This window comes from Calypte anna, chromosome 6 (assembly GCF_003957555.1).
Source record: "Calypte anna isolate BGI_N300 chromosome 6, bCalAnn1_v1.p, whole genome shotgun sequence".
Lineage (NCBI taxonomy): Eukaryota > Metazoa > Chordata > Aves > Apodiformes > Trochilidae > Calypte > Calypte anna.
The window spans coordinates 8,282,274-8,299,891 of NC_044252.1; the positions used below are offsets into that span (position 1 = coordinate 8,282,274).

Below are 17,618 nucleotides of genomic sequence, written 5' to 3' on the forward strand. Positions count from 1 at the left end.
TTAGCTCTAGGCAGAATGACCTTCTACAGTCCAGTGACAAGAGAAGTCACACTCAAGTGGATCACTGCAGATGATTGGAGTTGCCAAGGTGGTCCTGAGGGCACTGTTTAGAAGTAGCAATGGATAACCAGGGGGCTGAGTTTGTTAACAGAAGAATCTGTTTTAATAATGAGAAACCAGTTTGTTTTTTGGATTCAAATTTGACTCTCATAGTTTGTTGGGGGGGTTTTTTGGTTATTTGGTGGTTTTTTGTTGTTTTTTTGTGTGGGTTTTTTGTGGGGTTTTTTTGGTGGTTTTGGTTTGGGTTTTTTGGGGGTTTTTTTGGGCCTGTTTCCTAAATAAGCCACTGGAAGAAATTTTAACAATACTTTGAACTGTAACATTCCTATATGAACCTGAAACAAATCTTGGTAATCTATAGAAAAGGATTATTAATACTTTTTTTTTTTTTTTTTTTTAATGGATATTTACATTTTAGGCTCACTGGTGCTAAAGATAGGTTAGATCTAATGTTATCTCATTATTCAGCTAATATATCACTCTTTTCTGTATAAGTCAAGACTTATACTTCTGTATAAGTCGAGGATCTTCTGCTCATGTAGAAATTATCAGTACCACCACAATACCACTCTCTGACTCAGTTTTGCAGACCTTTCTCAATGGAGAGACCTACAAACGAGAAGCTCATCCTGCAAAGCTTGCTTGGCTCCTAAGCCTGTCTCTCAGTGGGTGGACTAATGTATGGTCACCACCAATAAACTCTTGCTTTGTCATTCGTTCTCATTGTCTTGGCAAGTACATCCAAGGAGAATGTAGTTATGAGCAAAATGCCTTTTTGCAGTTCATAGTAGGCAGAATCAGAACTCATTGCTTTCCACTGGTGATAACTTCATCAAGTATATCTCTTTTCCAATAGGATTTTATGTTCTAGGTTTCAGCTCATATGTATTTCTTGGACTTATACTGGTGGTGTAAGGTTATCATATCAATTCTGCTACTTTTATTTTTACTTAGATGTTTAGTGGGATTACTTTTTTCCCAGTGCATGAAGCACATATTTCCTTCCCATATATCCTGTTGAGAAAATAGTTATAGTCGGGAACTTCATTTACACTGAATTCTGTCCATGTCAGGAATTCATAGCTTTGAAAAGAAAAAAAAAGAAAATAAAGTAGCTTCAAGGTATTTAAAAACTAGAAATTTATGACTTGTGTTTTATGTATACATTTTTAAGGCTTCATCTAGGTAGAGCAGCTTTAAAAGCCTCATCGTCTCTGGGATGCCATATTTTCATCAGCCATCAAATAAGACATTATGCTGCACTGAGCAAAATTCTCAGGTTACTGGCTTCCTTAAATAAATAAATAACAGTTTTCTCTGTAAAATGTGGAATAAGCAGTACATTTATTTAATCATCTGTATATTACTTAGGGATTAATACTAATTAAGACAATGAATTAATTTTACTTGAGAGGAATTATTTATATTGTATTGTTTGACAAAACGCCTGTGGTGCTGGGGAGAGGTTACACTGAAGCGTACTCACACCATGAAAGAAGGAGGGCAGAAAGCTGATCATTACTTCTGTGTCTAACCTTAAGCTTTATTATTCCTAAAGGTAATAGAAACTAAGCATGAAAGTTCTTACATCCTTTAAAAATACTACTGTGGGTTCAGAAACTGCTGAAATACTGTGTTCCCAAAAGTAATAGCAAACTGGCAAAATCCTCAGTTTTACAGTGTCAGAGCATGAGCAGTTGTGAATGCTAACAAGACACTTTCTCTAAATCAAGGAGCTGTCAGGATTTTCCCATTATGACTTCTCTAAGGCTGAAGATAAATCACTGTGATGTAAAAGACGAGGACTGCATGACATGGCAGTGTCAGCTGATTGCTTTGCTTACAGTCATAAACTTTACACCATGGAATCCAGATGTACAGCTTGCTACAAACTTAAAAAAAAAAAAGGGTGATAAGGATGAGAAAAAAATACCTAAGGGAGTATTTTTGGCTTTTTTAATTATTCTTTTGTTTAAAGATCTTCCTTAAGTTTAAAAAACAAAACAAAACAAAAAAACCCAAACAACAATTAGTAGATATAAAAAGGAAGAATATTCCATTTTCTTACCTTAGAAATGACAGGAGCTCGTTTTCTATTTTGTTTTGTTTTTTGAATACTGTGGTCATATCTGATGATCCTGATGAGTCCAGTTGAGTTAACTGAAGTTTTGATCTGTCACTGTCACAAGTGACAAGTCAAGATTCATCATATTATTCATCAAGATACTCAGATTTATAGCATTTCCAGAGTAAAAAAAACCTATATTGGCAGCACATTCCCAGTCTAACTATCTACAGCTACAGGCATCTTTTACTAGTAAGGAAACATCTCCAAAAAGTGTAACTTAACCAGTATTGGTTTTCTGGCAATTATTTCTAGAAGTTTAATTATAAATGCTAGTACAGCAATTGCCTGAGTGTTTATTCTGCAGTATATGGCTTCTGTAAATGTGTTTCTGAAAAATAAAACAGGCAGAGATTCCAGTTTTCAGCTGACTGTACACGAATAATTACAACTTCACGGGAAATTGCGTATCAATCGTAGCATTTACTTAGCAGGCATAGCTACACACGTTAAGTATTTTTTTGGGTAATACAGTTTTAAAAGACACCAATTTTGTTTAGACTGACCACAGAAAAATTTACTTAAATCAATTGCTTTACGTGTACTTGCCTATTACAGTAATCACACAGTGGATGTATTTATCTACAAGTTCAAGTTTAGCTCCCGTAGCTGTAAGTGAGGAACATTGGCTTTTTCTGCTTTACCAGTTTTATCTTTAATCACATTTACAGAGTCCTTAATGGGTTGTGAGATCCAATAACTGAGGTGGTAAGGTTAATGGGGCATCTTGTTATGCTATGCATTTTTGTTTCAAATAATTTTCTATATTAAATGCATGAAATCTTTGCCATAGGAAAGTGTGCCGAGAGTATGAGTGAGCCCAGTTAATGATTGGTTGAAAAAATGAGGTCTAAATATTTAGAGAATGACACAATTGTAAAATACAACCAGTATCTGAAATGTTGCAGTGAGTGGTTTTGTCTAGCAATGGCAGATCTGAGGGGGATAAAACAACAACAGTTAATACCTGCATGTGTGATGATCTTAATCCATCCTGTAAAAGGCAGGAGATACTAATCACCATTCAGTGTCTTTAATACATGTGACTGTACCTGACATGCCCAGATCTTTTGATCACTTCCCTGGTGATGGAAATGCTAAGCGTTGCCTTCACTTTCGGTTCAGCTATACAGCACAGAGGCATTTTCATACTGTGTAAGAACCATGGTCCAAACCATTCCCTATTGGGATAACTTTTGAGATTTGGTTAAATGGTCCATTTGGAAAAGGCGTAAGGTTATTTCCTCACTCAGTTGCCAGCCCTCTGAATTGATGCTACAGGAACCAGTCATAGGTTTGATTACCTGCTGTGACCCTCACTCTGTTCTCTGATGATCATCTGTCTCTCTCACAGGATATTTCTAGTGGAGAGTATTTCCCATGGCAGTGGCTGTTTGTATAACACATCAAATGAGGCACTGCAAGAGAGAAACGTGCAATCCTTAGGGCACATGATACTCCATATTATCTATTCTAAGGATATTCTGCCATCTAAAGGGGCATTACTTGTCTCACTCACAACACCAAGGCAAAGGCTGTGCTTCTCTCTCTGTCACCAGCACTGATTATCTGCTTATTGGGCCAGCAAAGCACTTGATTTAAACCCCAAATTTGCTCATCAGGTCCTGTGACATTGAGAGAATTGAAAAAAACATGCTGCTCAGAAAGCAAAATGTACTGTGCTTGTGGATAGTTCTGATTATCAACAAAATGTAGAAAAAAAAAGTACTGATTGTCAATAAAGTACAATTTAGCTAAAATAATTGTGTATTTCTGATAAAAAGCTTCCACAATGGTAGAGGCAGTAAAAGTGATCCAGAAAATAACGACATTAGTAAAACTGCAGGTTTTAAATGGTTTTTAATATCTAAATTCTCATGTTCAAACATTCAAACATAGTGGCTGCATGAGCTGTAGGCATCTTTAAAGTTGGTATCAGCTAAGAGCAGTGTTAAAGACCATCAGCTAAACATGCTTCTGCTACTGTGTTCTACCAAAAGTGCACTCCTACATATGGTGATATCCACACACCAAAAGTAGTGTGAAACAAAGGTTGCCAGAGAAACCTTCCTCTGTGTATTGAATACTTTTCTTCATTATTTGTACATAGAATGAACTGAAATGTATCTCCTAACAGCCAAATAACCCATCCTCAGGACATAAGCAGTTCCATGGAATATGACAAGTTATTTTAAAAAGAAAAAAGGAACTAAATGATTCTATGATTCTATGAAATGTAGCACGTAATCAATTAGATCAAGACTGAAGGAAAAATGGTCTGGTTCAATGAAATGCAAAGAAAACACTTAGGAGACCAGAATATAACTTGTGTGACTGCTAAACAAAGAGAGAAATAAAATCAACAAAAATTATCTCATTTTTCATTAGAACTTTGAATTTCCAGTAGCCTCCAGTGCATTCATTTTGTACTTCACCTAAGTCCCACACACGGAGCCTGAGAAATAGCAGGAGATTTAGGGTGTGATGGAACTCCCAGACTCAGCCCAAACCCTCAAAAGTACAGTGTATAGAGAGAAAAACTGTTCACAGTCTTACTTAAAGCTGCTTAACAGCTTAAAATGATAAAATTCCTTAACACAATTTAAGAACTTAAACCACTTAAACTATCCAAAGCAGTTTCTGAGTTTGGAGAGTTTTGATGGAGCTAAGAGCGGCAGCCCTGCTGAGCTACAGCTCCAGGGCCAGAGCCAGCTGGTTCTGCTCCATGTGTCTTTTTGAAGACAAACTTAGGAGGCCTGGAGGTGACATTATGGAGAAGATGGAAGAAGTCTCTGCAGATTTGTATGTGGTATTGTGTATATGGCTGGATTGCTTTGCTTTAAATAGTGTTGCAGGGAATCCCTCAGAGCTGTGAGGTGTAAGCAGTGGCATCTCTCCAGTGAAACAGAAAAGATGATGGCAGAAAAATATTGTCTGTCAGAAGTCTACAGCTGTGGAAAACAGATTCAGTTCATGGGCCAAAGGAAGCCTTCTTAGGAGCAGTATGAAAAAAATATTCTGAAAGAGCTGCAAAGCAAAATATTTTGCTTTTGTGGCTCCAGGAGCTAGAGGCAGGTGGGAGGTGGTATGAGTCAGCCTTTCTGATGTGAGGATGATTTTTTTTTTTTTTTTTTTGGAAGATTGTTTCTGGGGCAAAGAAACTGTGGAGAGAAGAGGAAGATAGGGAGTGCTGTTTTAGTTCGAACTTGAGCAGCTTTAGTCAGCTGGTCATATCAGAAGCGTGTTGTTATTATGGGAAGTTATACATTTCTAAAACATAAAATAAGCCATTATTTATGAAATCTACTTTGGTTCCTTTGCTGCATGTGGTGGGCCATGGTTGAGTGTATGTTTGTGTGTGTATCTGCTTAGATGAAAAAAACAGTGGCTCTGCATAGGTGCTTAAGGGAAAAGGAAGATAACAGGAGTGGGAATGAAAGTCTCAAGGTGAAAAACAGCTAGGATGCTTCTTCTGATGGCAGGGAGGCTACCTTAAATGTTTTGAAACTTGGGCTGGTTTTTATTGATGCAGGTAGTGATTTACAACTTCCAGTGCAGAAAATGCTGTAAAACAGGAGCGAATTTCATTCTGTACAACTTGAGAATAAATTGTGCACTCCCAGGCACTCACATTTGAGGTCACATTTGCACTTCCAGAGTGGTATAGTGAGTAAATGAGTGTTAGGCCTGCGTGTGAATGAAAAACGCCTGTTTTACCAGAAACTGTGAAAAGAGAGAGAGACTTGGTGGAATTTGGAAGCAAGATTTTTGTTTGTTTGGAGACAGATGGGATATTGGTGTAATTGCAAACTAATGCCACTGAATTCTGTGCAAGTTCTTCTGAATGATGCTGATGGGGCTGGAAGTTTATATTTGTAATCTGACTTTTTTCTGTGGTCAAGTAAGTCTTTATTGCACTGTATTGTGCAAACTTGGAATTGTAATATTTCAATTCAATATTATCTGTCAAAAAAGAAATCTTTACTGGTGTGAAAAAGACCTTAGTATAGTCAAATTCATATGATCTCAATACAATTAAATTACTCCATAGTTTTATGATCAGGAAAGAGATACACAAATGTTAATCTGTGAGAGTAATTGATCTCTGAGTAATGACAGACACAGAAAGCATTTAATGAATCGAATCCTGGTAATGTACTACGTAATACTAATATCTAAATATAACTTGAATTTCAGAACATTTCAGGATCTATCCAAACAAATGGATATTTCTTATGGTACAGTCAGGGATTCAGCAGTGTATGAATACTTTAAAGCAAAAGGGACAAACCCGTTGGAGCAGGATAACACGTTTGCTGAACTGTGGAGGACTATCAGTAAGAATAATGGGGCAGATAATTGTGTATCGAATCCTTCTGAAGGCATCAGAAAGGTAAGATTGGATCACTGGGGTTTTCCTTTAATTTTTATGTGGTATCAATGTTGTTTGCATGGAGTTAATAATGCAGGAAAGCAATTACATAGTTATATAAAAAGTTCCTTTTAGTAACTCAATGACAGATAAGAATGATATTTTGGAGTCATGGTTTTGAATTTAAATAACTTAGCACTGTCTAAGTCTTCAGAATGTAAGTCCTTCTTTGAATCTGACCATAATATTTCTAGGTTTTTTGGGAGCTCAAATAATACCATTCGCAGTTTTGTTCTTTACATTATCCAGGTATTGACTCTTCCACTCATTTGAGTGTGTTTTGTTTGTTTGGTTGGTTTTGGTTTTTGTTTTATTTTTTTTTTCCCAAGTTGATGGATTTAACTTTTTGGAAACATGAGTAAGAATCAAGGGATTCACTGTATGTATATTTGTTTCTCCTATAACAGCAATTTAATTCAAGATTTTCTGTGTTTATTCCTAACTTTAAAAAAATGCATGTGCTCTTTCACATTTCACCATGCTTTCACCTCACTTTTATTTCTCCTGGAGATGACTACATGCACATTTTTAATGTGAGACTGAGCATTGGTGTAGGATTCAAAGATGGATATGTAACAGCTTGGGATGCTACATCCTCTGATAAACAGCTCTGGCTCAGATCATGTAAATACAAATGTCCACACTTTGTCACTCTTAGCCTTCCTCTCTTGTCTGTTTCCCATTTTGTACCTCAGCAAATACACGTAGTAAATAACACCAAGCCACATATGTCTGGGAGTATGTTATGGCAGAAGGGATGCAGAAGTAGTTTAACGTGCTACTCCCTTAGTGAAAAGTGTCCCCCTCATTTGGCAATTGATGGGGCTTTGAGCATCCTTGTCTAGTGGGAGGTGTCTTTCTACATGCAGAGGAACTGGAACTAGCTCATCTTTAAGGTCCCAAACCAATCTATGTTTCTCTGATTTTTTTTTCCACACAACATCTGTTATTAAAACAGTCATTGATCACAGTTGCTCTGTTGTCAGTGGAACATTGATTCTGAAGAAATACATTACTAGTCCTTTAAGCTTTTCTAAGTGGGAAATAATAAAATTGTTAGGGTTTTTTTTTCTTTCCTTGAATCTCTGAAACCTTTTCTGAACAGTCTGATGTAAAGGACCCAAAGTTTATTGGCTTTTACAGTGCCAAGAGGTGAGTACAACAACATAGGGTAGCCCATTCCCAAATCAAAGTCCTTTAACCTAAGGTTCTCAGCTGTTTGTGACTTTTGGACAAAATCCTTATACAAAAACTTGTGTGTCTTCTCAGAACAGGACTATTTAGTCAGTAGCTTTAGTGCACCCTGCCTTTTCTCCCATCTCCCAGCTGAGATTTCCTAAAGCCCTCTGCCCTCAGCTCAGTCTGTCTTCCTTGGTAGGAAGTAGAGTTCTGGCAAAATCAAACTCTGCAGTGCATTAATGGGTTTTTTTTTTCATCACTTGATAAAAATGAGGCCTCTAGTTTGAGAGACTTTGTTAGCATGTAAAGCAGGTAGAAATAAAGGCATTAAATACTTTTCTATGTACCCTAGCATTAAAACCAATAGCATAACAGTTTACTTTAGAAAAATGAAGTCTTTTATCCTTTTTAATTTTTTTATTTATTTATTTTTTACAATTATTAGGACAGTGAGCCGTGAGAATGTAAATACTCTTACTGTAAGCCTACTGCATGCTGCTGCCATTTATGATAGTCAGGCTTCCCTAAGCCACAACTGTAACTGTAGATTGGCAGGCTGCTTAAAATACCAGTTATATTGTCTGTGTGGAGCTGATGGCTCCATCCTATGATAATAACTTTTCATATTAAGTTTGATTTCAATACTGTAGGATTATTTTTATATAATTTGATCAGATCATTCAGTTAATGTCAACAATAACCAATTTTACTTCAGTTCCCAAAGCTGACCAAGGCTGCTATTTGATTAGACACTCACATAAATTTGGCTTAATATTTAATAACAGTGTCAACTAAACGTCTGTGTTTATAGTTTAAATGTTGCTCTTGCTCACTGAGCTCTTTTTGAACAAACAGACCAGTTTTCCATGTCAGGTGTTATGGCTACAAATTCTCTTTTTTCCAAAGGAGTATTAACATCAGCAAAAGAAATGGGACTTTCCATCCATAAACACACACTGCTGCATGAAAGAGATGTAAATGTACTTTTAATGTACATTGTACATTTTTATTATACATTACTTGTATTTTATAGAAATGGGAAATCTAAATCTCTCTAGCATAAAAAGATCCCTAAAACATCATTCTGAATGAAGACTTGCCCACCATGAGCCAAAAAGAATCACTACTACCCTTTCTCCCCTCCTTAGCTTTTCCATTTTCTTCAGACATCTCAGTTCAGATGCAGCTGTGAACAGCAGTGCTGCTGCAACACAGAAGAGTGATGCTTATTTATGGTACAGGCAGGTCTTTCAGATGTTTGTCTCTATTTCACTTATCTCTCTCCATTTCCTGGAGACTTTCCTACTCCCTTTGACTGCCCCAAACCAAAAGGATAATAGTAGAGGAAGGTCCTGAAAGCTTTTGTGGTGTTTGGTTGCCATGGCAGATATGTCTCATCAGACAGAGCATAGTCCCTGTAGCCACAGTGACCATCTCCCACTGGCAAGGCACAGCTTTTGCAACACCAATAATGCCAAGAAAAGGGTATTAATGCACTGGCATGAACACAACAGAAGGAGTTTCCAAGCTGGAGGGGCAAGTTTCTTTTTATGTTCTCCTAAGACAATTGAGAGTGGTCACTGCAGATGGAAGATGTTCTCCTATTCACAAATGTGTCTAAATGGTGTATGAACAGGTGAGCAGACAAATGTCCAGTCCATACAAAATACTATTTTGCCACTTGAGTTTTCTGGTGCTATAACAGATGGAGATCAACTAACACTGTGGTATGGCAAGTTTCTGGGTCAAGCTACAGCTAGAATCCCCAAGAAGCATGCAGTGATTTTATCCCAGGTGGCACTGGCATTGGAATCACACACATTTCTATGCTGTTTGGAAATTTTAGCAAACTGTCTGCAAAATACCCAGTGTGATAATTTCTTCAGGATAATTATTAATTACCACAACATATGTAATAACCTTTGTCTTTTTTCAATGCAGGCTGCCATTTTAATTTAAATGAAAGAAGTTAGGTGAACCTTATGTATTCCCTTATTTTTATATTTTATATAGATATGTATATATAGGAGACTTAAACATCACTGTACTTTCTAAAAGTCTTGCTTTGGTGGAGATTGAATTTTGTCTGTGAAATCAACTTGGAGGCAAAATTTGTTCTGAACCCTTTCATTTCTTTCTCTATATTTGCTTTGATGCAGTGACCAAAACCAAGCACACTACAAAATGTGAATATGTCACTGATTTAGGTGATGGCACAGTATGTTTATTCCTCCTATTTTTTTCTGACTTCAGAAAGTTTCTTTTCTCTAATGGCCAATAAAAATTAATTTTGAGCATTTCTTGTTGAACCGTCACCAATGTTGATTTTTATTTTGAGAGGAAAATAATTTATTGACCCATTAGCCTTTGGAGAGAAAGCAAATGATTTCTTAAAGCCTGAATATATTACATTCTTTAGTGACTCCTTAATTATATTAATTTTTTAATAATCTGAACAGGATTAAATGGCATGTTTTCTTTTTATTAGAACACTGTTGCTTCACTTAAAGCACTTCCCTATAGATGATAAATGTTATACAAGCATGTTTTTGAACTATTTCATTAATGCCAATGTAAAGGTCACTTTCTGATATTTCTGAAGTACAAGCCATACAATGGGATGAGCTACAGTGACACTATTCTGGCAGCAAATTCATGATGAGTGTTACATTATTCTTGCACTTTTACCTTCAGTGTGGTAGTTTCTTCATAAGTTTCAGATAAATCACTGACATATCGTGATTAATCTGCAATTTTTCTTTTTTTAAGTTATCATTATTTCTTTGAAAAGCCATCATTTTATCATCAGTAAACCACCATGCTTTGAACAATATTATCATAGAATCATAGAATCATAGAATTGGCTGGGTTGGAAGGGACCTCAGAGATCGAGTCCAACCCTTTTACCACCATTGCGGTTGCTAGACCATGGCACTGAGTGCCACATCCAGTCTCTTTTTAAATAGCTCCAGGGATGGAGAATCCACTACTTCCCTGGGCAGCCCATTCCAATGCCTGATCACTCTCTCCGTAAAGAAATTCTTTCTAATATGTAACCTAAATTTCCCCTGGCACAACTTAAGACCATGCCCTCTTGTCTTGTTGAAAGTCGTCTGGCAAAAGAGACCAACGTCCACCCGGTTACAACCTCCTTTCAGGTAGTTGTATTATGCTATCTCCAACCATGATGAAGGGTTTCATTATGAGGTTGCTTACAGCTTTTCTGAAGTATTACTATTCTCTTTATGGTCTTTTTCATATATAAGAGGCAATCTTACTTGTCCTTTTAAATTTTTATGACTGGAAAGAGGAAATATTTTTATATACATTTTGCCTAAAGCATTCTTTTATCTTAAATGTTTTCTTAAACTTCTTTAGCCAAAGATAGTCTTTGGTGTAAAAAACTATAGTAGTTCCACCTGGGTGGAATGAATGAATGCTGCTTTGGCTGAATTTCTGTTCAAGAGGGTTTTGAAAGTTTAAAACCAACCTATTTTTATTTTGTTCTGCAATAATGCCTGCATGCTGAAAGTTGCAGCAAGGCAAACTTTACAAAGAAGCATAATATGAAAGCCAATTAAAAGTCAGAAATATAAAAAATTAGCTTATTATTCTGTGTTTCAATTCAATCATTCTTCATTCAAGTTATTTAATTTATTCTCAGCTGGTATTTGCCACCTTCCCTTTTATCATCTCCAGTATATATTAGCTTTGCAATGGTGTCTGATGACTAGAATGCTTTTATCCTATTTGGGGCCCTGAAGACAAACAACAAAGGCTTTAGATGTGTGAATTCACTTGCTGTGAATGCAAGTGTCTCAAGATATGGATCTTTGCTGTAATTGATATGTTTTGTGCTCATCCAATCCTATGGGACAGTGCCATGTGTGTCCTGCAATTCTTACTGCCCCCAGGACCCCCTGACCTGGAAGATAAGGGGTATGCACAGGTGCATGCACACATTCTTTCAAGTGACAGAAATGAAAAGTTTAAACTACTTTTAAAAAGCTTTGGTTTGATTTTTGGTTGAAAATAAGTGTCAATTTGATTTTATTTGGCTCTTACTGCCAAATAAAGGATACTGACTTTAGATGCAATTAAACATTTGGTCTTAAAGAAGATTTTAATGGAATGAACACATTAATAGAATGAGATCTTCACTCTTCAGAGAAGAAAATTATGCAAATAGAAGAACTTTTGGACAAGACAAGTCTTCCCTAGGAAAAAGGGATTTTTGGAGATACTGTTTTTGGCAAGCAGTGAGGGGGAACAGACATATCCAGCATTTCTGAGAGTTGAGAAGTATGCATAAGTCCTGTTCCATGAAAATGAGCAGGCTGTCAGAGAAATAATGCAGATGTAATAGCACTGGACAGAACTATTTATGACATTAAAAAAAAATATATAATTGATATGAAGAGACCTGGTAGACTTTGTTTATTGACCACTTACACTTACAGAACTAACAATAGCAGCATTGCAAATGCAAGAGAAGCAAATCTTGCCAAAAGATCTGCTGTCTAATATTGAGAATTAGTGTACAAAGCTCTTCAATATAAAATAACATTCAGAAAACTGAGGCTTGAAAAGTAGAACTAATAATGTGATTTTTCTCTGGGCATCACCGTATAATTGAAATTGAGTATCTAAGGAAGATTATGTTCCTCAAGAATTACTAAGAAAAGGATGAGGAATGTATGACATGTTGTCAGTGTTCTTCTTTTGTAAATTGAAAAGATAATTTACAGAGAAGTTATGAAACAATTGAAAGATGCACCTATTTCAAATAAACAAACATACAAATAAACCTGAGAAAGATGCAAGACACATTTTAGCACAGTGGTTAAGCCAAGTCTTTTTTGGGTCTCCTCTTTCTGTACATCCACCAGGGAAGTTTGTGGTTTTTTCTACAATAACAGATTTTTAATAAATCCTGTGTTTTAACAAATGCTTTTGTCTTTGGTTCCATGAGTACTTATTTTTAATTCACTTGAAACTGACAGTTTTCTATTATAGGTAGCAAAAGCCTGTGTAGTATTAACCTCAGGACACATCCTGCCTGAGATGTACAAAACCAGAGGTTTTGATAGTTGCTGGCCTTTCCTGCCAACAACACCCATGGGACTGATGCCCATTGCCTGTTGTCCCTAACTGGGTAGAAGACCTGTCAGTCCCATTGCAGATGGGAAAGCACATAACGTGAATTACTTTAGTAGTCCTGTGCTCACCACAGGAAGAGCAGAGGCAAGATGCAGAGATTTGCTGCTAGCAAGCCAGTTAGTTATGGGTACATGATGATTCAGAAAATAGCTTTTTAAAAGCACATTTTAGGCTTCCAAGAATGTGGGTTTCTAGCTGATTATAGACCAAATATAGATGCCTTGAGGGATCTCACCCTTACTATCTTTGATTTTTTATGAAGCATTGTGCTGATAGGTTAAAAACCCTTTTTCAGCTGTCATAAATAGTAAAGTGATTTGTTTGTTCTTCCTACACTTTCCTCCTTTGCACCACCATTCCTGGTTTAAGTAGACAGCCAGGTAAAGTATCACAGTGTTAACATAAGAGCCTTGCTCTGGTCTGGTTTCATACGGTTACACTGAACTGAGAGAGATTTTTGTGAACATGCTGGTTTAGTAAGTTGTAGCAGCTGAATCAACATGATTTTAACAATAGAGTCCTGTGGCTCGTATTTGAGTAATTCCTGTAAGGATATTACAGTTTAGATTTTAATGGTGCTTTGTGCTGACACAGCAGTAGTTGTCTGAGGCTATATGCATGAATTACTACCACTCTGAACTGACAAAGGTGGTGACAAAAGAGAAACTGGGGACAAACTCACAGTGATAGCATACCCTTACAAAAAACTATTTTCACAGTGGTCAGTACAGTCTCATTTAAATCTTTCCAACAAGAAGGATATAACATTCTTACTCTGTCTTAACTCAGAAGCAAATTAACTTGGGGATCTATGATTGCCACAGTGAAAATAAAAGTGAGAGGGAAGTAAAAAAAAGGTGGATTGTGGCAAGAAGCTTACAGAAAATCCAGGCAACATACTTTTAATCTTTGTTTCTCTGCATTCTACCCACTAGATAACTCATTGATTTGTTGTTGTGTTTGAACAACTGTCAGGGATTTCAGAAAGCTATGGTTTATATCAAAGCATGGTGAAGTAAAATTAGCTTAATTGCTCAACTGAGAAAGGAAGTACAATATAATAACTCAAGGAGTCTCATAGGCTTACAGATTAATTCAAAAGTGAGCTTACTCAAAAGTGGAAAGTACCTTTAAGGAATAGCTAATTCCGTGACAGAGCTGCAGCCATTTGCCAGGGGAGCTTGGAGATTCATTTCCCATAAAGGAACTGAATGATGCAGGCCTTCAGCTCCCTCATTGCTTTGTTCTGATCTAAAGAAAGACCTGAAATCACTCAAAGTTTAAAAAAAAAAAAAAAAAAAAAAAGCCTTGGAAGTCTATATTTGTGACTACTCATTTATTTGCATTAGATATTCCAAGCCATCTGTTCTGTTGTGCTCTGTATGTTCACTACAGACTTAAGAACATAATACTTAAATATATTAGAAAACCAATCATTACTTTAACCAAACAAAATTATGACCTTTTTTCTTACCAAATCCCGATCCAGAGATATTTCTTGCATTATATGTTAAGTAAGGTGATTTACATTCATCCTATGCACCGGGTTTGAAACCGGTTTAAGGCTGACGTTTAAGGGTATCAGTGTAGGTGTGTACTAAAATGAAACCCTATTTGTCCCAAAACTGAGATAATAGGAGATTCTGATGACTCTTCTTATTTGGGAAAAGAGGAAACTCTTTAAGCTCAGAACATGTCTTCTGATACAGGACTAACGTAGCTCTCAGAAAGGGCTCTGTTTATTTACATATTCCTGTGAGGAAAGCTGTACAGTTGCCATTTTGGTGACTATGAGGACTGGCAAGCACCACAGTTCCCATCTAGCTACATGAGTGTATGGAAAGAGTTCACACTCCTACTAATCCTTGTCTCCTACAAAACGTATGTCAGATTTCCCCAGCTAAGGCAATAGCTTTAATTTATAATTAATAATCTGTTATGTAAGCCTTGCCTACATTTACGGTTGGTTATGTTATCCTATGTATTCCTATAGAAAACGGAAGACATTTAAGCATGATCTGATGTAGATACTGGGAGGGAAGAGCACTAGAAATGTATTAAGCTATTGGGGTTGTACAGATAAATTCTGACCTAACAAAATACCAGCATGGAGTAATGACAAACTCAGGGTTTTTTGCTTGTTTTTTTGCCCTACCTAGAGATTTTTGTTTAGTTTAGATTTTGTTGTGTTCACCATGTATTCACAGGCAAAGAAAGGAAACTATGCTTTCCTGTGGGATGTGACAGTGGTGGAATACGCTGCGCTGACGGATGATGAATGCTCTGTGACAGTCATTGGAAACAGCATCAGCAGCAAAGGATACGGAATAGCACTCCAGCATGGAAGTCCCTACAGAGATCTTTTCTCTCAGAGGTAAACTGATACAAAGCACCTTTTTTTAGCATTTCTCCCTACAGCCAGCAAGACATCCTGTTTGTCCTTCACATTAATTTTGGCAATTACTGAATAAATGACAGTAAGTGATAGCAGGGAGGTTATGAGCTCAGGCTTCAACAAAGCTCCTACTTCTTCTTCAGATGCATCTTCTTAGGGAGGAGGGGACAGGAGGTTGTGGGTGGGCCTCACACCTTCAGGCAGCACTGCCTCTGGCAGAAAAAGGACTGATGTCCTCAAATCTTTGTTGGAGCTGGGGGGGAGACTGAAGAGAGATCTTTGATTCATGCTACATTTTGCAGGCAATGAAGCAGCATGTTCCTCCCCACAATAAGCAAGTAAAAATTTCCTAGTTTTATCCATTAGGGCAGAGAGACAGGTTGAAGCCTCACAGCAGCACAGGAGAAAAAGAATTGCTGAGTATTGCATGGTATTGTCAAGACTATGATACTGAGAGGCTATGCTACTTAGTGATCTCTAAGCTATCTGCTGGGAGTATTTTTTTCTTTTTCTTTATGAATGTGTATACTGAAATGAAGATATGCCTTATGCAGGTATGTGTGGCCTTAGCAGAAGGTAAGAGGCTGCTCCGCTCCAGGCAGGGAGCTGAAGTAAGAATTTCCTATCTCACTCTTTCTTTATAAAAATTAATAAAACTCCAGCTGCACATCCAGAGACTCAAGAGAAATGTTTGTTAGTAAACAACCAAAACAGTTATCAAGCCAAAAATGAATCATTTATTGAGAGGAGGGAGACTTCTTCAGAGGCAAAACAATGATTAATTAGCAACTGTTCACACAGTAATTCAGGCATGAAGTAACAGCATCGGAGTAAAATCCTTTTGAGAAAACTACATTTGCTGAAATAAAAGAGTTGGCCACTGCTTAAACAGATTTGTATTAAACTGCATACAAATAGTAGCATGTTTAGTCTGACATGATTTTGAAATTATGGTAGGAGAGCAGCAGTGGAGTGGGCTGAGCATTTTGCTAGTGGGACTAGCTGCTGCAGCTGAATCCATGACTAACTGGGTGATTTCCCTTGGAAATGCTTCCGGCATTGCAGTGGAATTTTTGACAGTCTCTTCTATCTCTAAAGTTACCCAGTGGAGTTTAGCTGCTGCTGAGAATAGAAAGAAATCCTAATGTATCGGAGTTTCAGATGAAGATAGTACAGGGTGGTGGTTGTGGGATGGGGTTTCAAATTGTGGGATGGTTTGAGTTGCATGACATACAGAAATTACTAAAAAACTGTAAAGAAATATCATCAAAAAGAATATTTCTCTCTTGAAATTTCTGCAGGATCCTAGAGTTGCAAGAAAGCGGAGATTTGGATGTCCTTAAGCAAAAATGGTGGCCACGAATGGGACGTTGTGACCTGAATAGCCATACCAATGCACAGACAGATGGGAAGGCACTCAAGCTTCACAGTTTTGCAGGCGTTTTCTGCATTTTAGCAATAGGCCTTCTTCTTGCGTGTTTGGTGGCAGCATTGGAGTTGTGGTGGAACAGCAACCATTGTCATCAAGAAACACCAAAAGAGGTCCATAACTTTTATTCTTATCACAATTAAAAGTAGAAAACACAAAAGAAAGAGAGCTGAATTTGTGGGATTTTAGGTGCTCTCATACAATAAATTTGATTTATTTTGATTTGCCATACTAAGCTTTGCATATAACTTCATGGGTGGTTGTTTCTAAACAAATAAAAAAACCAAGCCATGTCTTTTATGCACATGGAAGGTGCCAAACTGACAGCCCTGGAGAATAACGTCCTCTATTTATTTATAGAGCAGATACAGCATGGGCAGCAGCAGTGCAAACTTCCCCACATTTCCCCACCAATGTGCCTCAACCCTGACCTGGAGAGACCACATTTAGGGATAAGAGAGTAGTTCAGAAAAAAGCCCTCAGCCTCTGCTGTGAATGACAAGACGGCCAGTTGCAGGCACACAGTTGTGGTAATGTTTTCTCTGATCTGGGACCCCATCCATTGGCTTTGAGAACCAAGTCCATCCTCCACAGGCTGTGTAGCTGCCAGCAGCTGTTAGCTGTTTTCCTTCATGGATGGCCTAGGCTGAGTTTGAGGAGGTAAATGAGCAATTAAAAATAAACCAGCTCGTTATTAATTGAAAAAGCCATATTTCCATGACACTGTTTCCTTTCTTTTGAAATCAGTTTTATTTTTAGAAGTAGGAGCCTCTAAGTAAACTGACCATTGTATGACATTTTACTGAGCAAAACACATCCGAGAATTTCCTGGGTTTGA

At 37.2% G+C, this 17,618-nt stretch overlaps 1 protein-coding gene across 1 annotated transcript in view; it reads left to right on the forward strand.

Annotated features, from left to right (window-relative positions):
- GRID1 (glutamate ionotropic receptor delta type subunit 1) overlaps positions 1-17,618 on the forward strand; it is a 500,726-nt gene that overhangs the window by 465,800 nt on the left and 17,308 nt on the right. The window contains exons 13-15 of the mRNA XM_030453329.1: positions 6,383-6,578; positions 15,164-15,330; positions 16,653-16,893. Of these exons, the coding sequence (XP_030309189.1) occupies positions 6,383-6,578; positions 15,164-15,330; positions 16,653-16,893 (604 nt within the window). The remainder of the gene's footprint in view (positions 1-6,382; positions 6,579-15,163; positions 15,331-16,652; positions 16,894-17,618) is intronic.